At 42.3% G+C, this 23695-nt stretch overlaps 1 protein-coding gene across 1 annotated transcript in view; it reads right to left on the bottom strand.

Annotated features, from left to right (window-relative positions):
* The window catches only part of JADE1 (jade family PHD finger 1), a 63186-nt gene extending 53120 nt beyond the window's left edge, over window positions 1-10066 (bottom strand). Inside the window, exon 1 of the mRNA XM_042782553.1 lies at window positions 9949-10066. Coding sequence (XP_042638487.1) covers window positions 9949-10066 — 118 coding nt within the window. The remainder of the gene's footprint in view (window positions 1-9948) is intronic.
* Window positions 10067-23695: the final 13629 nt, after the last annotated feature.

Genomic DNA, 23695 nt, shown 5'->3' with positions numbered 1-23695 from the left:
ACCCTCTGATCAGGAGTTAAATGCCTTAGGCACTGCACCTCCAGAGTGCCATGTATACATACACACACACACACACACATATACGATCCTGTAGTACTCTAATAGTGAAGATTTAGAATCCAAAACCTTTCTTGCCTGCTCTTCACCATATATAGGGAAGACTCCATGAGCACCAATTCTTTCCTGATGCAAAGCACCAGCCCAGCATAAGCAGCCATCAGCAGAGATGGGGTAGCAAAGGCTTATCTGGCTTGACCAAAAGGTGCACGAGGAAAAATGAGAAAACAAAGAGGTATTGTCATAAAATGCTATTATCATCCAAACCTCTTTATTAGGTCATTGCAAACTCAAAAAGCAAACGTCTTCAAAAGATATTAGTAGTCTATGACAGTAGGAGATCACTAAAAATTTATACAATAATAGAAATAACTAGCCTAGGCAGGAAAACTTAGGGTTTAAACTCTTTGAAAACTAAAAACTCAACTTTTTATTTTGATGGTTAATGTTACGTGTCAACTTGGCTAGGCCACATGCTCTTCCACAGTGTAATAAACTTCCATTTTGTTATCTAATGCAAACAGCCAATCAATTGAAAGGGGAGTTTTCTTGGGGGTATAGCCAGCCTCTAGTATATAAACATATTCTGGCAAAGTTTGTTCCCTTGATCCTATACTCTTCTTATCATCTGACCTCTGGCTCTTAGAACAGTTCTTGGGACAAGCCTGCAGAAGTCTCCAGCCTGCTGCTTGACCTTTAGATATTGAATTCACCAGTCCCTGCAACTCCTTATGCCAGCAGAGGTCTCCAGCCTGCTGCCAGACCCACAGATTTGGGACTTGCCAGCCCCTACAATTGCATGAGCCAGTAAAACCAAAACCAAACTCACTGACTTCAAGTCAATTTCAACTCATAGCAACCCCCATTAGGTTTCTAAGGTGTACCTCTTTATGGAAGTAGACTGCCTCATCTTTCTTCCACAGAGCAGCTGGTGAGTTCAAACTGCCAACCTTCTGGTTAGCAGTCAAATGCCTTAGGCACTGCACCACCAGAATTCCATGCATACACACACACACACACACACACACAATGTAGTGGTTAAGGCCTTCAGCTGCTAACCCAAAAGTCAGTGGTTCAAACCCACCAGCCACTCCTTGGAAAAAAGCTGGGGCATTCTGCTTCCGGAAAGATTAATAGCCTTGAAAACCCCATAAGGTTGTGGGGAGTCAGAATCAATTCAATGGCAGTAAGCTTGGTTTATATATATTCTACTGGTTTTGTTCTTCTGGAAAACACAGACTAAGACACATCAATTTCAGAACTAATACTATTTTGGAAAAAATGAAAATAAAAAAAAGTTCCATTCCAGAGATGGCTAGAAAATACTCCTTTTCCATTCACCATGGCAGCCATGGTTAATCAATTTGCTCAATCTTTTACACAAGCCTAGACATGACTTCAGAATCCTTAACACAGTGCTACCTCTCAATCAGAATTCACAGAAGAGATGAAGTCTATTTGCCCTTCATGACCTACTCCTATTATGACACTTTTTTAAACAGTTTACTAGAAAAGACTAATCTCTTCAGACTATATAAGTATAATAAAGGATTTATTTTCTAAAACACTTTATTATGATCAGAAGTTTATGTTTCCTTTAAGTCTCTAAACCAGATTCTAATTTACAGAGCACACACACACACACAGACACAAATCTTCAGGTCAAACTAAAAGTTCGTTAAAGAATGGCATTTTAGAAAAACCAATACATTAGCAGGATATAGTTTCTGAATGAACCAAGGTAAACATAAAGATGGGAAAGGAGTCCACAGCCATTATTCCACCCTTAGTGGAATAAATCAATAAATGCAAAGTGTCTGCAGGGTAATTTTAAAAGATTTTTAAATGTTTAAACCAGGTGTTCTTACAAGGGGTCTACAAAGCAGCTTCTGCAGAAACCAGACTCAACCAGCTAATGACAATTACACTGCAGATTGAAATGCAGCTGTTTCAAAGAACTTTGTTCCTTGATTATAGCTGATTGTCAGAAACGATCAGTTACCACTAACAATGTTAAGTCACCAAAAATTTAAAAGTGCTATACAGTAAGAAACTCCCAACAGTAGTACATTAGAAGACCTAGACAGCACACTTAACAAAAACTTAATTCATATGTCATCTGAGTTCCATATAAAAATAATGTCATCAGAATTGTAAAAGTCTTGTTGTAATGGCCAGGAAAACATAGGATGCTCTCAAAACCTAGCTAAAAGTGTTCTCTGAGGCTAAAGATGAGTAGTCTCATACCCACTACTAACTGTTCTAACCAGAGGCACAACAGAAGGTCTCAGTGACGATAAGAGAAAAATGTAGAATAAAACTCAAATTTGTTTAAAAAAAATAAATAAATAAAACTGAACACTTGGTAGACTGATAGAGCAATAGAGACTGGTGGAACCCCCAAGACTATTGCCCTAAGATATCCTGTTAACCTGGAACTGAAGCCATTCCTAAGGTCATCTTTCAGCCAAAAAATAGACTGGCCTATAAAATAAATAGTAACATTAGAGGAACATGCTCTTTAGAACAATCTACTATACAAGATCAAATAGGCAATACTTGCCCAAAAGCAAAGATGAGAAGGCAAGATGGAGCAAGGAAACTAGAGGGATGTAGAAATGGGAAAGTCAGGGTGGAAACGGGGGAGTGCTGACTTAATGTGGGGATGGCAACCATGTCACAGAACTATTTGTATATGAACTGCCAAATTGAAAAACTAATTTGCTGTGTAAATTTTCACCTAAAACACAGTAAAATGTTAAAATAAAAATAAAACCACCTCTTACCCTATGGACCCCATAGACTATATCTACCAGAAATCTTTCCAAACCAAAAAACTGATTGCCAGTTGATTCCAACTCAGAAACCCTGTAAAACAGAGTAAAACTGCTCCATAGGGTTTCCAAGGCTATACATCTTTAGCAGACTGCTTCATCTTTCTCCCAAAGAGCAGCTCATAGATTTGAACCAGTCTCTTGGTTAGCAGCCGAGTGCTTTAAACAGTGCCACCAGAATGCCTGTCTTCCCAAAAGGAATCCATTTAAGTCATAGTTACACTGCTGGAGGAGATTTCAGAAATAATTTATTCAACCTTTTCTAATTTTAAAGACTAGTACATAGAATTCTGAGAAAGTTAAGCTGCTCAAGCAAGTTATACAGCTGGGTCTAGGGCAAAACAGTAGCAAACCAAATACCAGTTCCTAAGATGGGTGGGCACTCTCCTCCTGCGCCAGTCACCTCCTCTCAGGTGCCTCTGACCAGGGGCTTTGCCCTCCTGGTCATCCACTAGGATTTAGAAAAGGATTATTTGTAAAATAAAGCCATGCACTATATGTTACCAGGGAGCGGACTATGAAAATACAATCAATGAACAACAATCTGTCCTCTTGGAAATTGAAACGTGGTTTCCCTGCAGGCTGATCTGATTTATGGTTGCAACTGATGCTTAGCCTGGTGGAACACAGAAAAGGTAGAACTGGAGGAAGGCATGTTAGGAATTCCCTGAGCACTACCTCAGAAGTATGAGGCCTGGCCAACAGACATTAACTTCTGAATGGTGTGGTACATATTCCTGCTACCTGACGTGACATTATTTCCCTCAGTTTACACCTACTCCCATGCACAAGGAGCTCTGGTGGAGTAAGAGTTAAGTGATTGGCTGCTAACCAAAAGGAATTCACCCAGCAGCTCCACAGACAACACACACGGCAATCCTATGGGGGAAGTTCTATTCTCTCATATAGGGTCAGAATCAATGACGGCACACAACATCTCCTTACATTGGCTTCTTAGCCATGCCCCCATGGAGAGTAGAACTACCTAGGTGTGCTTTCCTAAGTATACCAAAATCCAAACCAAATCCATTGCCATGGAGTCAATTCCCACTCATAACAACCCTATCCAAAAAAACCAAACTCAACTGCCATCAAGTCAATCCCAACTCATAGTGACCCCCACTGGGTTTCCAAGGCTGTGAATCTTTTACAAAAGCAGACTGCCTCGTCTTTCTTCCATTGAGTGGCTGCTGAGTTTGAACCACCAGCCTTTTGGTTAACAGCCAAATGGCTTAACTAACCACTATACCACCAGAATTGCACCAGCAGGGTTTCCAAAACTGTAATCTTTACAGAAGCAGACTGCCTCACTTTCTCCCAGAGGGGCTGGTGGGTTTGAACCATCAGCCTTTCATGTAGCAGCTGAGCACATAACCATTGCACCACCACAGATCCTTTTCCTAGGTATAGAGGTTCTCATAATTATACCTCTTATTCTCAAAAGGGGAGCTCTGGTAGCATGGTACCTAACGCAGTTGACTGCTAACCAGAAGACTGATGGTTCAAACCCACTAGCCACTCCTCGGAAGGAAGGTCGGACAATCTACTTCCGTAGTGATACTGCCTCAGAAACCCAAGGAGGGCTCACTATGAGTCAGGGCCAACTCGACGGCAAATAACAACAACAAAAAATTCTCAAAATAAGTCCTAGGTGAGTGTAAACAGTTAAGCACTGACTACTAACCAAAACATAGGTGGTTTGAACCTACCCAGAGGTGCCTGGGAAGATAAGCCTGGCAATCTTCTTCCAAAAGGTCAGTCTTGAAAACCCTACGGAGCAGCTCTTCTCTGCATACAAAGCTTTGCCATGAGTCAGAACAGACTCAACAGTAACTAACAATATTCTCAGAAAAAATCCAGGAACCAAAGAGTTAAGAACCACAGCCATCAAGCTAGTCAACTCTCTCCACATTTATCAAACTCTTTATTTCAATTTGTTTTCTCAAGTTCTAGACAGAAAGGGAGTTGAAAAACCAGCAGAAACAAACAATTCCTAGACAAGGTGAAACTGTGTCTCACAATAAATCAGGGGTTTGCAAACTATAGGCTATAACCCAAATCTGGACCACAGACCCAAAGCTAATAATGGTTTTTACATTTTTAAAAGGGTGAGAAGGAAGATCAAAAGTACACTTTATGACACATAAAAACCACTTAAAATTCACATTTCAGCGTGAAACACAGCCTCACTCATTCACGTACCTTGTGTCTATGGCTGCTTGTACACTACAACAGCACAGTTGGTTAACTGCAACTGAGACATACCCCTTGCACAAGGAGCTAAACCCACTAAGCCAAACCCAGTGCCATCAAGTCAATTCTGACTCAAAGTGACCCCCACTGGCTTTTCAAGGCAGTAAATCTTTACAGAAGCAGATAGCCCCATCTTCCATCCGAGAAGCAGCTGGTGGGTTTCAACCACCAACCTTCTGGCTTACAGTCAAGTGCTTTAGGCACTGTGCCACCAGAGCTCCTAACATATAGCCCAGAAAGCCTGAAATATTTACTGGCCCTTTCAAGGATAAAGTATGCTAATCTAGGCTATAAATCATCAATTAAATGCAAATCAATTATCAGGTTTTGGGCAACTAACAAGGATCTTAAAGCTTATAAAGGTAAGGATCAGGCATGCTCACTCCTTATAAACCCCTAACTCAGCTCATAGCAGCCCCCTATAAGGAGCTCTGGTAGCGTAGTGCCCAAGGCACTTGACTGCTAACCAGAAGGCTGGTGGTTCAAACCCACCAGCCACTCCTCGGAAAGATGGGGCAATCTACTTCCGTAGTGATACTGCCTCAGAAATCCAAGGAGGGGTCGCTATGCATCGGATCCGACTCCACGGCACATAACACAACAACAACAAAGGGAACTCTGGTGGCTTAGTGCCTAAGGCATTTGACTGCTAACCAGAAGGCTGGCAGTTCAAACTCACCAGCCACTTCACAAAAGGAAGACCAGGCAATCTACTTCTGTAAAGATTTACCGCCTTGGAAACCCAATGGGGGTCACTGTGAATCAGAATTGACTTGATATCAATGAGCTAAGGTTTCCAAGGCTGTAATCTTTAGGGAAGCAGGATGCCTCATCTTTTGCCCACTGGAGTGGCTGGTGGGTTTGAACTGCCAACCTTTGTGTTAGCAGCCAAATGCCTTAACCACAGCACCAGATCCCCTTAGGCTCCCTCTGGGCAGAGCTAAAAGAGCTTGCTAACACTTGCCCAAGCAGCGCAGAAGCCAAGGCAAGCGGCTGAGGGCCAGAGGGACCTGCCTCTGAGCATGGCTGAGAAGAGGCTGTTGTGATCAAAGAACTAGTTCCTGCGTGCTCCTGAACCTAAGTCATACTTCCCTAACAAACTTCATACTCATGAGTATTGTCTGTGAGTTCTGTGTGGCCACTGTGAGGAATTATCAAACCCAGAAGAGAAGTAGAGTGCTATGGATGGGACAACTGGTTTCAGAACTGGTAAAAAGGTTAGAGGGTGGTGGCATGTCTAACCTCAGCCTCACAGGAATCACCCTCGGGCTGCTGATCTTGAATTCCCTTCCCTCTTATGAAGTTAAAGGAGGTCAAACACCTTCCTCACGCCATTTTTACCACAAAGTACCACAGAGTAATACACTCCAGTCCAAAACCAAAAACCAAACTCACTGCTATGGAATCAATTCGACTCATAGCGACCCCTCCTTAAGATTTCTGAAGCAGTATCTCTAAGGAAGTAGATTGCCCAATCTTCCTCCTGAGGAGTGGCTGGTGGATTTGAACTTCCAGCCTTCTGGTTAACAGTCAAATGCCTTAGGCACTATGCCACCATTGTGGCCCTTCATGACTCTCTATTACCATTTGTTTAGTTTACTTCTCATGTAAAAATACAGGCCAGTATTTTTACATGAGAAGTAAACGAAACAAATGGTAATAGAGAGTCTTTCAATTAAGCTTCAATTTTCTGAGATGTTATATTCTACAAAAGTAAGTATTAATTGTCCAAATTTTAAATACATCATCACTTATAAAATGCTCCAAAATCTTGAAAATGGATAAAATGGACTAAACACTAAAAACTTTCAAGGAAACAGTTTATATCTGAGGAATTAAAATACTTTCTCAAAGATCCTACTCAAAAAAACTCACTGCCATAGAGAGTTGATTCTGACTAATAATGACCTCCATTGGGTTTCCAAGGTGATAAAGCTTTACAAAAGTAGATTGCCCTACCTTCCTTTCTTCCGCAGAGAGGCTGGTGGGTTTGAACCGCCAGGTTTCTGGTTAGCAGTCAAATGCCTTAGGTAGTGCGCCACCAGATCGCCTTAAATATCCTACTAGGCTCACGATAACCTTCCAAGAAACTTAACTCCAAGCAAGCCTACCCTTTATTTTAAAAAAAGAAAAAAAAAAATGGCATTGTTGAGTTGAATAGGGTGCCAATTTTTAAGTCTGGACAAGGGGTAGGAAAAATGTTTAAAACTGGTATAACTCTCACTGTTGTAACAAGACAAAATTTTAAATGTCAATCCACATAAAAGAGCAAGACAGGTACTGGCTAGTATTTTTACAATGTGGTAATTCACACATCCAGAGGAAGCCTATTTTACAAAGTTTGTAGTAAAACAGTTTATAATGCAAATTCTGACATACCATTAACTGTAATGGCCTTAACAGGTGCTCTATAATACTAAATGGCAGTGAAGAGCTTCACAAACAGGTAGATAAGGAAGGAAGCAGAATTGTGACAGATTCTTATGCTTCCTCCTCCCATCTAACCCTAAAGATGGGGTTTCTGATCAGTGTTTGATGTCTTGATGTTTGCTGTTCCAACCACAGCAGTATTGAAACACAAATATTTGACAATTCTTTTCCAATAAGTCTGTGGATAAACACATCATGCAAACATTTTTCTTTATATTTCAAACAGTTGATCTCTAAATCTAAGACTTCCACATTATAGTAAATTACTATTTTGATTTCCAAGGTCTTTTTTTTTTTTTTTTTTCTTTTAATCCAGCTATGATTTTATTTCCAAATGCTTGCTTCCTTAGTATGAGATGTTTGGTCAAAAGCCACTAAAGACTTAAAATCTGTTACAGGAGATAATCAGATGTAATGCAGGATCCTCCACTGGACAGTGGTTTGTACAAAGCTGCTCTGTATTTTTAGGGCTAACTGGGGAAATGTGAGTAAGTCTCAATAACCGATAAAACTAATGTAGATAGCAAAAAGAAAAAAGCTCCTTACAGATCTGCATTGCTATGTGCTATAGGGTCAACTCCAACTTCTAGCGACCCCATAGGACAGAGCAGAATTGACCATAGGGTTTCCCAGTTTTTAAGGGAACAGATCACCATGTCTTTTCTTTTTTCTCATGGAGTGGCTGGTTGGTTCCAACTGCCAACCTTTTGGTTAGCAGCCAAGCACTTCACCGTTGTACCACCAACACTATACAGTCTCATTTTGATTAAAACACACACATAAAAAATGACCTGGAAAGTGACAGTGGTGATCAAGTGGTGGAAATTTGTACTTTTACTTTATTTGCTTCTCAGTATTTTCTAGTTTACAACAATGCACATGTGCTACCACTTCTATAATACTTTTCAAAATCACTAAAATAATTATTTACTCAGTGCCTATTAGGAGTGAGGCACATAAACATGTTTTTATTTTCACCAAGTCCTCGGAGTTCTTTTCAGTTATTTTCCCCCAAGCCACTGGGCAAGCAACAGTTCATGTTTCTGAAAATATAACATCTCCCTATGGAAATGCACACTTATTTTTCATTGTTTTCTGTGTAACTACTCTTTCAACCTTGAACCAATAAAACAAAACACTAGCTTATAGGTTTAAACATGTCATGTGATGGAGAGGAAAACAATGTTTTTTCTCCTTTTAAAGGAACATCTATGTACTTTAAGTCTCTGTACCAATCCAACCACAGCCACCTTTGTTACTAGAAAGCAAACTATGATCTTTAAGATGGACTCAAGTTCAAGGTCTACTGCATGTTCAGGCAACTGCCTCTTATCTCTACTAGCATAGGGATAAAAAGAGAAGTAAGGAAACCTTAATAATTAAATCGCTGAAAAATGCATTTGTTTTAGATGTTGAAATGAAAATACCAGGTCAGTTACACACATAAAAATATGCAAACTAAAGGCGAATCATAAAACGCCAACGATCATAAAGTCATATGATTTATAAAAGTGACATTAAATGGGACTATGATCTCTAAGATAAAGGGGCAATAAAAATTCTGGGTTGCATCAATCTCCTAGGAATGGATCTCCCCTACATAAGTTGCCCACTTCACTTCAACAAAATAATGTAACAAAAATGTTAAATCAGTTTAAGTACGTTATGTAGACGCCTTCCTTTCTCCACCTAGAAATAGCTAATTGTGATCTGAATAAAACACAACTTAATATAGTAATCTCTAAACATTCTTGGTGGGTCACTCAATACCTAAGTCAGCTTTCCAGAAAATAATTTCGCTTTATCTTAAAACTAGTTCGTTAACTTTGAAAGATATTAAATAGCCTTGAGCTAGAAAGTAGCTAGAGAGCTAGCCTTTCACAGCAGGTTTTCTAAAACGGAAAAATAGTTCACCTAATAAAAACCTTTGGGAGAGAACCCCCTAAGCATTCTCATTAATGGGAATGAGAACCACAGCTCCTTCCTCACTTTCCTAAAAATGCAGTTCTTTTTTAAATCATTCACTGGAGCTATCATTAAAAAAAAAAAAAAAAAAAAAAATTAAATTCCCCTAAGCATTCTCATTAATGGGAATGAGAACCACAGCTCCTTCCTCACTTTCCTAAAAATGCAGTTCTTTTTTAAATCATTCACTGGAGCTATCATTAAAAAAAAAAAAAAAAAAAAAAATTAAATTCCCCTAAGCATTCTCATTAATGGGAATGAGAACCACAGCTCCTTCCTCACTTTCCTAAAAATGCAGTTCTTTTTTAAATCATTCACTGGAGCTATCATTAAAAAAAAAAAAAAAAAAAAAAAATTAAATTCCCCTTCACTGGATTAAAGAGGATCGGGTGCCCGCCTCCTTACTTACTAGTCCTTACTAGAAAACTAGCTAAATATGCTTTTAAACGGTCTCCAGGGGACGACGCATTCCTAACGGGTTTCGAAGGCACATTTAAATCGCCCGCTTTTTTGTTTGCCCGCTGCATTCACCGGTCGCCAGGACTGCGGCCGCCCCCGCGCGCCCGAAAGGGGGAGCCCGGGGCCGCAACAGTTCGGGGTGGGAAACCTCAAGATGAGGGTACCTGGGATGGGGGGCCCGGGTGGGGAGTGAGAAAGCCAGGGTGAGGGACCCCAAGGTGAAAGCTCGGGGCGGGGAGCTGGGCCGCCGCCCTGCACCGCAGAACGCATTGCTTGGCTCCCGCCGCCGCCAGGGCGTGCGCTGGGCCGCGGCTCTGCGCGGCGCCACCCCCTCCCTTCCTCTCCTCCTCCCGAGAAGACAGAAACAACAGCGCGCGGAAGGAGGGGAAAGTAACTCCCGGCACCTCCGCCGGAATTAGCCCGATGCAGTGATGACACCTTCTTGTGGCGCAACCAAGCCCCGCTCCCTCCGCAGCGGCGTCCCCGCCGCCGCCCTCTCCATTTGAAAGTGGCCACCCCCCGCCGCCGCCGCCGCCGCCGCCGCTGCTCCTCCCGCCCCGCCGCCGCCAGCTGCACCAATCCGCTCGGCCCCAGTTGCAAATCAAACGCTCCCTCGCGTCCAGAAGCCACTTGCGTCGCTGGAAACGGCCGCGCCGTACCCCTCCCCGAGTCCCTCCCGGGCGGCACCTTCGGGCTGGGGCGGAGGAGCCGGCGAGAAACGGTTGTGAGATGCGAGCGGCGGCGGCGGCAAGCGGGCCCGGCTCCGGTTCCCGCCCCTAGACAGTTCTGGAAACTGTATCACCTCTGTCACAGGAAGCCATCCGGCGAGGAAGGCGGCGCGGAACCAACAAACAAACGCCTGCGGCCGCCCGCCGGAATGGGCACGGGGACGGCGACGGGCTGCGGGCCGTTCCCGGGGCGGGGGCAAGACGGCCGCCCCCGCGCCGCGGGCTTTGTGCGAAGCTCCCTCAGCGCGGGCGCCGCGGGCCGGGCGTTCCCGCCCCTGCAGCCCCCTACCCCCACCCCCGACAGCGCTGCTGGGACCGTTAGGTGACGCTCTGGTCGCAGTAGAGAAGCAGTCGCCTCCCGCCCCCATTTCCACACGGGGCCGCCACTCCTCCAATGCCAGAGGCAGGCTACAAAAGTTGGCCCTGGGGCCACCCAGCACCTGCCCACGTGCCGCGGAGGCTCGCTCCCGGGTCTCCCCCGGTCCCTTCCCCCCACCGCCCTCGACCGCCAGGTCACCTATTACCGATGGGAGGGGAGAGAGGCTGCTATTTAAACGCCCACGGAAGTTGAGGCACCCCCACTGGCGGGTGCCGTGCACCTGCCTCCCGCCGCCGGGATCCGCCACTTTGAGCAGCAGCCGCGTCCTCGGCCCCGCCTCCTGCCCGAAGGCGGGGGGGGGGAGCGGGAAGGAGGTGGAAGGGATCGAATTTCTCCAGCAAATGGGACCGTTCCGACAGGAATCGGTTCCCCGGTCAACATTCCACATTCCATCCCTCTCCCGCATTTGCAGGCGAGCGCCGAGCAACCCAGAAAGCCTGATGGCTACCGAACAACAGCCCCCAACTCACAAACATACACTCACAAGCACAAGACACGTGCACTGAAGGGCTTTGCAACTTGCAGCCGCGGGGAACACACTGCACGTTCATTTAAAGCAGAGCCGAAGACCAAGACCCCACCCCCACAATTTGCAGATGGTGCCAAAGGTTGCAATTTGCTATCCGTTTTAAGTTCATGATTAATCGGTACTTTGCTCTATGCAACTCCTTCCTAATCTCACCGATGAAGGGTTTTATACTTTCCAGGCAGTCTTGGTATAAGTAAAAGATCTGATCAGTGGAAACCCAATTTAGAAGAATTTACTCGCCAAGCTGTCCCTCCACCCTCTGCTCACTGCCCTTGAATTGATGCAATGAATATTTTGGACATGTGGTGACGCGGTGACAAGCCAGGATTGCGGCCACCCCACACAGATGTACCTACACACACGCACAAACACACACATACATCTCTATGTCCCCCACATGGTCACATACTCTGGATTCATATATGTACGCGGACCTGCGTTCTGCCATTGCCATCTGCCTATCAAGTTGCTGCTATGCTTTCCACTTTCAAGCTGTCCAATGCACTTTGGCTTTTTCAGGAATTCTATAAACTAAAGCCAACTAAACTGGGTTTCCGCTCTTGAAAGCGTTTAATTGATGATTCACCTGAAAACCGCATGTTCTTCGTAAATCCACAAGAAGAAAAAAACTCAAGTCTTCAGCCCCCCAAAACTGAAAAAATATATATAACAATAATAAAACTTACTGATCCAACACAGATCAATTCTCAGGATCCAAAAATCATCATCTCCTCCTCTCCGGCCCCCGCCCCAGCAATGCCCAAGTTACTGTTGGGATAGTAACGCTGTGCTGGGCGGCTGCCTCCCTCCCTCCTCGCTACAAATCGAGAACCCAATCTTTTGGCGCCATATTAATGACGTACTATATTATTTCCACTAGGCAGCGACCTTCGGCATTAAATTACTCCCGAGAACTCCCGAGCAAAGCAACAAAACCATCAAATATGGCTGAGCCTGCTCGGCTCGTCCTGCAGCCGCCGCAGCCGCCGCCGCGGCGGAATCGGGACGCGCACACGGACCCACACGCGGACACGCGCGGACACACGCGCAGAGCGCCGTCCCCCCCTCTCCCCGGGCGCCCCCCGCGGTCCGCGCGCGTACCTGCTGCGGAGGGGCTCGGCCGAGGCGCCGCTGGGCTCCGCGCCGCTCGCTCGCTCCGCGCCGCATGAGTTCGGGCCTCGGCGGGCGGGGAGCCGGGCGGGCCCCTGCTCTCGCCGGCGCGCACACACCCGGTACTCGCGCACGGAGGCACTCTCGGACGGACGTTTGGCTTGTTATGGTGGAAGGACTGTGTGAATCAAACTCATTTCTGGGTCACTGCTGCCACAGGGGGGAGCACTTTAATCCCTTGCCAAAACGAGAGGGTGGGGACGGGAGGGCGGAGGGAGCGCTCGGGGAGCCCACGGCGCGGGGGTCTCAGTCCCTCGTTAACTCTTCGAGGCCCTCGCCGCAACCGGCTCGGCCTGCGAAGGCGCGGGAATGCGTCCAGGGCGGCTTGCAAAGAGCGGCACTATTCAGATCTTAAAATCTTTTTCTTTTCTCTTGTGAGCCTAGAAATTCTTGAGGTGTCTTCACACGAGGTCGATTTTTAAAAATGGTACCCATCAAACTGTTCAGTTCCAATTCTTGCCTCACATCGCTAAACCTAGAAATGGATTGTTTCTAATTAGTTTTAATTTATGTAGATAAAATATAGCTAGCTATTAAGGTGTGTAATTTGGGCGTGAAGTGTTTAAGCTGAATGCAAAATAAGTTCTTTTGTTTTATAGTATCAGTTTTAAGGAGTTGTGGGTTAGAATGATATTTTTAAATACAGAGGAGGATCAATTCTTGAGTCTGAATACATCTTTATGTAAGTTTGTTTCAAACCGAAATCTGCAAATAATTATTAATCCATTAGAAGACAGTGATAAGAAAAAGAAGAAGATGGTGGATATTTATAAATTGAATACCTTGATGTTACACAGTACTGCGGAACTGGACGTCTTTCAAATGTGAGAAATGGCGAAAATGCTAATACTGGAATTGCAGACTGATACAAAATTAGTCGTCAAAGATCATTTTTAGAGTGTTTATGTGTAAAAATGAGAAGCTAATGATTTTCCACAAAATACAAACTTACTTTTTCGCACAAAGGTAAACATACCTCTTTCATGGGCCACCTAAAGACATAAGGGTATATATGATGTTCAGTTTCAAAGGGGAAAAGACCCTCACTCTCGTTCAGTAAATAGAAACAGTGATCACAAATTACAATATTGAATATCAAACCCAAAAGGCATATCTGCTAAAAGAATTCCAAATATATTAGGTTTGATTTCACATAATCACACATCAATCTATCTACCCACATCAAGAATAATCTGATAAATGCAAATCAAAACTAATTGAGTCTTTCGATTATTTTTCAAAAGAACCAAGTAAGCCAAAGAAAATCTTAAATATATTTCCTCATTCTTTCTCCTGTTTCATTAATGAAGAGTACAGAAACTCCCTACCAGCCCTATTCATGTGCTCACTTAATCCTGTTGAAAAAGATCACATGTGTAAAGTTCTATGCTGACTATCACTCTATTAGTATTGCACTACAGTTGTTACTTTTATTGGTTCACCTTACACATACCTCAGGTAGAAGTAAAAGTACGAAGACTTCACAGCCAGACAGACTTTGGTTAGATCTGGCTCTACCAGAGACCAGTTGTATAACTGAAATATATTGCAGAAGTTATCTATAGAGCTTTAATTTCTTCACAGATAATAAAAGGTATACTTCCCTTAACCTAAAGGGTTAAGAGGAATGAAGTAACCATGTAAAAGTGCCTAGCAGAGGCCCTATCATCACTCAAAGGATATCAACTTCCTCAGCCATCCCTCCTGTATATCTTTCTTGGTGTCCTCTCCGTGGAAAAAAAATGCCAACAATTCTGAACTCTAGCTAGCCTTATTTTACTCATTCTCCCAAAAAGAATTTAAAAATCACTTTTGCCACTTACTATTTTTTTCTGATCATCCCCACTACCCAAAACCTCAGACAACAAAATGAAAGTGAGGGATAAAATGGCACACAAACTCCCCACATTGATAACACTGATCAAGACTCAGTCCCACGAACATCCCCTCTACACTATGGCATTAGAATACTGATCAGCTGAGGTAGTGCCATGTAGTAAAAATACCACTAGACTGGAAGTTAGTAAATTCTCACAAATTCACCATATGACTGCCTAGACAAATCTCTTTGGGACTTAGTTTCCCCACCAAGATGGTAGACAAGATTTCTAAGTCCTCTTTCCTCGTATTATCAGTAATTTCTCCTACTACCTTAGAACATGAATAAATCAAGGCCAACTCAAATCCATAAGGAACATGTTACAAGTATTTTGTCATTAATAATCAGCAGTTGGCATTTCTTAAATAACATGTGTCTTTTGCCAAAAGACCACAAAGGAAACATTCATACAACCTATACCTAGAATGGGATAGGCTTTGAGTGACATGGTTTGCCTTTGACAGCACAGATAATACAGTCTAAAAAAAGAAATACGGGGCTTGCAATTAGGAAAACTAGTTTCTGATTTCACTCTGTCATTTATTGCCTTACTTTCCCAGATCATTCAGGATCTCCATTTCCTACCTAGTCTCTGGAATGGGTGGGTTAATTCACACTTTATTATCAAAAAGTTTTCCTTTCAAAATTGTACTTTTTCATGTGATGTTTTTTAATCGTCAGGTCTTTGACCTCTTTCATATCATACTTTCATCCACAGGCCACTTCAACCATCCATTCTCCCTGGATCTCATCAACTACTGGAGAGTTCAGCTGCTGTTAATCTAGTATTTCCTATTCCAATTACACTCTCTGAGACACCAAGACTTGCACATTACTATCTTTCTCTTTGGAGAAAATAACTGCAAATTGGTAAGTGGTCAGTGTATTGAACTGCCAAGATTCTATTCTTTCCTGATTTTCTCAGTGTTTGTGGTAATAATTTCAATTCAGTATGTCCCCTATATTTTGCTGCAGTTATACACAGTTTAATTATTTTATTTGATAATAATAGATTTGTATAGAATCAAAAGTTGTGTATATTCATATTTCTGATATTGAAACCACACATGATTAAATCTAAGAATGATTAGTTAATCATTTCATTTCTTCTACATTTCTTCAGGTGAAGAGTTACAAGTCCTTGTAAGAGATTTAGAATTGTTCATATTTGAAATGAAATAGGCACATAGACTGAAGTTCTATATTATCTCATTCCTTCAGAGCATGAGCAAGAAATTCTTATTGGCAGTTGGTAGACATTACCACACACAGAATTTTTTTTTATTGCATAAGTGCCCTTTTTGATAAAATGGTTTATGTTCTAAAGGTTTATCTGTAGTTATTGTTTAAAACTTTGAATTTATGTCCAAAATAAACCTTGTTATGAAAAGGGCTTAGGTTCTTAAGTTTTAAAAAAATAATTCTAAAAATTAAACGATAGAAAGAATAACTTTTTGTTAACTTTTTGGAATGATATTATTTGGGGAAAAAAAATTACTAGTTCAAAGAGGAGTAAGTAAGTATGAGTACAAACGAGAAAAGGAAAGTTGGGAATGATGTTCAGTATATGCCTGAACCCCATGAAAAGAAACAGGAAAGCAGGGGTAAGAATTGATAATTCATTTCCTATCTGACCAGTCCATGATCCCAGAGCGTTAAACAGTCTTGTCCCTCCAGGTGGGTCTTCACAACCTTCAAATATATGGAATGATTGTAAGAGCAATCCTATAATACTTTCTTGTTTGTGTCAGTCAACTAAATTATTTTTGTCTAGAGGTTCTTTGTTCCTTTCCTTTCATGTTTAGTTTATGGTGTTGGTTGTTTTAATTTTGTTGAGTTTTATAGTGGCACAAACAGCACCAGACTACTAGACAGAAGGTTGTTGGTTCAGACCCACTCAGAGGTGCCTTGGAAGAAAGGCTTGGCGATCTGCTACCTACAGGTCATAGCCTTGAAAACTCTAAGGAGTACAGTTCTACTTTGACACACAATGAGTCAGAATGAACTTAACAGCAATGAGCAATGAGAACAGCACAAATTAAGATGTCAAATAGAAATAAGTCTGACTTAGGGACAAGACAAGAGATAATTAAATTAATTCATTCAGATGGAAATGTCCAAGGCCGAGGAAACTCAAAATAAGAAAAGCTTTTCCCTAATCATGAAAAGAAAAGATGATCACGGAGAGAATTGTGAAATTTTAGAAAAGTGAAAAGGAATAAAACTCACTCATAGGTATTATAAACAATGCCATGGATACTTTCAGTCTTTTTCATGTGCCTCTTTGATAAAATAGGAATAACATAACACATTCCATTTTGTATAGTCCTTTTCACTTAACATCTTCCATTTTTTCATTTTTCAGAATTGTATTTTTTTCACACAATTTTTTTTAATCTTCAGGTCTTTGACCTCCCCAAACCACACCTTCCTTCATCTACAGGCCACTTCACCATCTATTCTCATACCTACTCCCTGAATCTTGTCAACATTTAGAAAGTTCTTTTGTCTTTAATATTAAATTCAAAAACCTCTCATTCTGATTATTCCCTGTGAGAGACTGTGAGACTTCCCAATCCCATGCTGCCCACTCCACTTTTCTTTTTACCTGAAAGTCACTCTGATCTACCCCTACCACTGCAGCCTTCTTTCCTTACTAGGTAGAGATCAAAATGCAATCCTCAATCAACAGCAGCAGTGGCTTCACTTGAGAACTTGTCAGAAATACACTATTTCCAGCACCACCCCAGACCTACTGAATCAGGAAACCGGGATGGGGTCCAACATTCTTGTGTTTTGACAAACCCTCCAGGTAATTCTCACCCACACTCAAGTTTGAGAACCATTGGTGTAGGTCCTACTTCCACCCACCACACTGTAACAATGCTGTTTTCTTAACTTTCTTACCAAATTTTCCTTCATTCACTATAAAGTATTAAGCAGCTACTATCTTCCAGCTCTGGAACTAGACACTGGAGATACAGTGATGAGTAAAATTAGGCCTGTTCTCTGCCCACAACCCAGTACCAGTTGTTGGCCATATGATTCTGACTCATGGTGACCATGAGTCCAACAGTGCTCTCTAAGAGTTTTCAGCAGGGGACTTTTTTAGAAGTAGATTGCCAGGCTTTTCTTCCTAGTTGCCTCTGGGTGGGGTCAAATCTCCATTTTTTGGTTAGGAGTTCAGCATATTAACAGTTAACCATTTGCACCACCCAGAACTCCCCACAGCTCAGCAGAAACCATAAATACAAGGTAATAAACCAAAGGATTTGGGGTAAGTATATAGTATCCGTACATAATTTAATATGTGTGCAAGGGAGTATTTGAGGGGACTTATCTGAATAAGTCGCAGCAAAACTCAAACGGTAAGAGGTGTTAGGCTGATAAGAGAGATGTGTTCCACCATTTAAAAAAAAAAAAAAAAAAAAAAAAAAACCTCAGGTTGCTGTGTTGAAGAATGGAATAGATGGGATAGGCCGCAACATGGAATGGGGAGACTATTTACAGGCTTCTGCAGTTACCAAGTGACATAAGAAGGAGGCTTAGACTATGGTCCTTATTTATGGAGTGGAGACAAATAGCCAGCCTGTGGTGGCGGCATCATTAACATTGCCCCAGCTTTTCAGAATCTTCTGCTCGCCAATTTAGCAACAGGGTGTAGGAACTCTTTCTCTGACCCAGTTGGGTGTCCAGTGAATATCTCCAGGGTTTACAGGGTCCCTGAGGCAATTCTGGTGAGCATCACAAAGTAGAGGCAGTTATACGAGGTGAGAAGAACCAAGAGAAGGGTCTATTGGGCATTGAGTAGCTTGCAGCCAGGGTGCAGAGGGACCCAAGTCCTCTCCCGGCACACAAGAGGCAAGGACAGGCTGCGCGGCCAGAGCCAGACACAGAGACATCCTCCCTGACTGTGCTGAGGAGGACTGGGCCCCTCGCAGGAGCCCTTCTTTTGACCCACGCAAGTGGCAACTCCGGCCCTCCTTGGAAAACTCTGGATCCTATCCCAGGCCCAGCCTTCTATCTCACTGGGGTCACCACCCCACAGTCTCTTTATCCCTCCGCCGGAAAGCTCCATTTTCCCCTTTTCTTTCACAATAGACCTTAATGGCCCATTATAACCTGAGCCCAAATCATTAGCAAATGAAAAACGGGTTTCCTTTCCTCTAAGATTGAGAGGGCTCGGTGGGCAGAGTGGGGAGCACAGGGAGGGGAAGAGGAAAATGGGAAGGAGGTGCCCTCCCACGGGTCTATTTTGAATGTTAATTTAGAAAAGAAGTGGAAGAAAAACAGTTAAGTTTCTATGTTAAAACAGCTTGAAATTTAACTTTTTCTCCAGGAGAGATATTTACTTCTGGACAATATTTGATTGATTGCTTGTCAGAGGTGAGGGAAAAGTTGGAGTGAAAGATAATTGTCAGGTCTCTGGCTTAAAGAACTGAGTGAATTCCCTCAATTATTCAAGAGATACACAGCTCTTAGTTTAGGGCATACAATGGTGGATAAAACAAATAGCCCCTGCCTTCCTGGAGCTTACATTTATTCCGGAGTTTGTGATTCATTTTCAGAGAAGAGAAATGCAGAGTGGGATAGCCACAAGACACCCTATTGAAGATGCCCAGAAGGAGGTGGCCCCAAAAGGAATGGTGGTGTTGTTGAGAAAGTTTGGGTTGCAAATATTGATTTAGGAGTTATGAGCACAGAGAGATTAATTAACTGAGGCCAGGGAATGAATGAGATCAACCGGAAGTATTTATAAAATTAGAAGAGAAAAGGGCTTTGGCTAAAAACGAGGGAGTAATGATATTTAAAGGATGGGAGGAGGAAGCTGCAGCGATAACTGAGAAAACCAAACCAAACCAAACTCACTCCCTCAAATCATTTCCACTCATAGCGACTGATCCTTGGGTTTCCAAGGGACTGTCTCTACTGCAGGAGATTGCCCAGTCTTCCTTCCCTGGAGTGGCTGGTGGGTTTGAACCTCCAGCCTTCTGATTAGCAGTCAAATGCCTTAGGCACTATTCCTCCAGAGCTCCTACATACAATGGTATAGCATGTAATTTTCCAAAGTCATCATACCGGTAAATTTATATGTAATTTCCATCTTCCAAAGAGGAAGACTGGATTTATAAAAATATTGATAATAAAAGGCAATAATAAGGAAAACAAAACAAAAAATGGGGTATTTTACTTAAGTCGGAGACTACCTGTATTTATGATACCCCTCTTCCACAATGTCTTGAAATCATTCCTTGTGTCCCTAATCAGCTCAATCGCCCGTTTCACAGGATTTGTCTCAAACTAACTTCCTGTCCTCAAGGCTGTCATTCTGCCACTTTCCTGAGCACTTTTAGCAGAGTTCTTACTCACAAAAGTAACAGAGGCCATTAGACAATAATGCCTTCAACCTTCCACCACCAAACTTGCAGACACTTTTCCAAACTGGCCCATCCTTCCTTCCTGTCATACTGAGAGAGATGACCTTTCCACCTGTGCTCAGAATCCCCACCCAGATCTGTGATACTGGCCCACTTTTTCTGGTCTCTCACCCAGGTTAACCTTCTATTACTTTTACTTGTTACTTCTATTACTTTCTTTTCTAACTCCTTCCCAAAACACGTTAAAATATAGTATCTCTGACTTAAAAGAAACCCTCTCCAAACTCTTGCCCTCTTTCCTACCTTTTACCATACTTTTTGAAATACTGGTCTACCCTGAGCCCACTGAAATCTGACTAAGACCTCTGGTTACCTGACTGAAACTGCTCTTGCCAATATCATCACTGAAATTCTTACTGTTAAATCCTATGGTGATTTCTCACCTTTGCTTTACTTGGCCTCCTACCAGCATTTGACACTGTTGTTCATTCATCCCCTGTGTTTCTTAAAAGTATTTTTACCTGCTTCCATAATATCAACATTCTACTGACATCTCTCCTACCTCTCCAGCCTTGTCTCATTCTCTTGCAGGTTCCTCTTTCCTTTTGCTAAAGCAAAGCTTTAGAAAAAAATAGTTTATAAGCATATGGGAAGAGGCTTTCTGAAAAAAACAACTGAAAGAGTAATTTGGTAGAGACTTTTTAAATAAGAAAAAAATGAATGGTTCAATAACCACTTTCAGAATGGCTACCCCTCCCCAGAAAAGAACATCTGGTTAAAGATTACATATTAGGCTAGTCAATCAGCTGGGTGGGTAACTCTACCTTCCCAGAAGGAGTTCGCAGTCTTATTAAAGTCTGTCAGAAAACTGTTCACGCACTTTATCAGGAATGCTAATTGCTTCCCAGAAGGAGTTGTAAATTACATCACACAAAAAAGTTCTGTCCCAGACTGGGTTTGAGTCAATTTTCTTTCTCACTGTCAGTCTCTTAAATATTGGTTTCCTTAGGGTTCTGCCTAGGCACTCTTCTCATTCTACAGAGATCCCTCAAAGTCATGTCTGTACAGCCAGTTTCACATGTGACCTTCAGACTGTTTTTCCACTTTCCTCCAGATCATCTCTTCTTGGGCTTCCCACAGGCATCTCAAACACAACGTACCCAAACTGACCTCATTTTCCCTCCCAAATTAGGCCTTTTCATTGTCCCCTATTTCAACTAGGAGTGCTGCCTTCCACAGTTACCAAGCCAGAAGCCAAAACATCATCTTGTACATCAGTTCTCATCTCTACCACTATCATCACCTCAGTATTTCAAGCCTCTACACTTGGCTCCCTCCTCGGAAGGAAGGTTGGGCAATCCTACTTCCGTAGTGATACTGCCTCGGAAACCCAAGGAGGGGTCGCTATGAGTCAGGGCCGACTCGACGGCACATAACAACAACAACAACAACAACAACACTTGGCTCCTTCTAATTCATTACCCACCCAGCAGTCAGTGTGACCTTTCTTAACAAAAATATGATCTTGCTACTATTCCAGTTAAAAACCCTTAATTGGCTTATTATTATTAATGATTATTATTAATCTTAAGGGTAGAAAGGTCTTTAAGGACCTTCATTTTCAAATCCCTGATTACTTTTGCTAGTCCTTCTTACAACTCAGTCCTCACCTCTATCCCCCTACCATGGCTTTTAAAATTTCTTCAACGGCATACTTTCAGAACTTCTGAAGATGCATATCCGTAAACTTGGATAATTCTTCCGTATCTACATCTCTTCTTTTTGTTCTAAGTCATTCTAGTCCCACCAAAGGCCCTGTCCATCCTTCTACTCCTACTCTTCTCTATGATTCAGTGACACTCAGTGCTACCTCTGCTTGTCAGTTCTCTTACTGTTTTATAATTGTTTATACCTCTTACTAGACCAGCTGTAATTCAAGAATTTTGTCAATTGTGTTCTCCATTGTGTCCCTAGCACTGGAACTAACAGTTGCTTTGCTGTTTTAGGTGCTGGCCAGTCTCAACTCATAGTGGTCCTATGTACAACAGTATGAAACACTGCCCAGTCCTGCACCATCCTCACAATAGGTGCCTTTTGTGAGCCTATCTCTGCAGCCACTGTCACTTCATCTCCTTGAGGGTATTCTCCTTATAAGCTGACTCTCCACTTTGCCCAACCTGATATGCGTCTCCAGGGAATGATCCCTGCTGACAACATGACCAAAGAATGAGAGATGAAGTCTGGCCATTCTTCCTTTGGTTACTGCACACTTAATATGTTTTGAGTGAGATAGATAAATAACATGAAATTCGTGTGACTATATAATTATTTAGGAGCTCTGGTGGTGTAGTGCCTAAAGCATTTGACTGCTAACCAGAAGGCTGGTGGTTCAAACCCACCAAGCCACTCCTCGGAAGGAAGATTGGGCAATCTACTTCCATAGTGGTACTGCCTCAGAAATCCAAGGGAGGGGTTGCTATGAGTCAAATTGACTCGACGACAGTGAGTTTGTTTGTTTGTTTGCTTTTTAAATATAATTGTTTAACAATTTAGCCTCAAAAAGACTACCAACATTTTATGCCTTTTATTCTTAGTTTTTTATGATGAAAGTAATGAACATATTTTAGAGCAGCCAAAATTAAAATGAGAGTTACCAAAAAGCTATTACCCAAAAAACATCACCACTAACATTTTGCTGTACATTTTGTGTGTTTGTTTATGTCCATCTCACTTTATAAACTTTTTAAACAAATGAGATATACTGTGATTATATTTCTGTGACAATTTTATTTAATTTATCCATATAGGCTTTTGGAGCTCTGGTAGCTTAGTGACTAAGGCACTTGACTGCTAACCAGAAGGCTGGCGGTTCAAACCCACCAGCCACTCCTCAGAAGGAAGTTTGGGCTATCTACTTCCATAGTGATACTGCCTCGGAAACCCAAGGAGGGGTCGCTGTGAGTTGGGTCCAACTCGATGGCACATAACAACAACAACAACAATAATATAGGCTTTTAGATTATTTCTACTTTTTTTACTTTTTGCTATTATAAAGAGTTCTGTAGTGAATATCCTTATAGCTAAACAATCCATTTAGAAGAGAAGCCTGGTGATCTACTTCCAAAAAATCAGCCATTGAAAATCCTATGGAGCATAGTTCGGGTATGATATATGTGAGGTTGCCATGAGTGCAATTAGACTTGACAGGAACTGGTACTAGCATACAAACCATAATTAGGAAAGCAATGTTGTACTGACAGTATAATATTCTACGAAATGGAATTTGCCATGATTTGTTGATTGTAGTACATTTACATTTTTTTCTAAATAGCATAGTGCCTAAGGCACTTGACTGCTAACCAGAAAGCTGGAGGTTCAAACCCACCAGCCACTCCTCAGAAGGAAGATGGGGCAATCTACTTCTGTAGTGATACTGCCTCGGAAACCCAAGGAGGGGTCACTATGAGTCGGGTCCGACTCGACGGTACATAACAACAACATTTATAAATAAGACTATAAGAAATACTCTCATACATAAATTTTTGTTCAACTATTTGACCTTTTGTAGGATGGATTCTGATAAATCATTACATCAAAGGGTTTAAGACTTTGAATTCATTTTGCCAAATTGCTT

The sequence above is a fragment of the Orycteropus afer genome, unplaced genomic scaffold (assembly GCF_000298275.1).
Source record: "Orycteropus afer afer isolate SDZICR_OR568_19922 unplaced genomic scaffold, OryAfe1.0 scaffold00367, whole genome shotgun sequence".
NCBI lineage: Eukaryota > Metazoa > Chordata > Mammalia > Tubulidentata > Orycteropodidae > Orycteropus > Orycteropus afer.
Note: the sequence above shows the minus strand (reverse complement) of the source record. Positions and strands in the feature narration are given on the sequence as shown.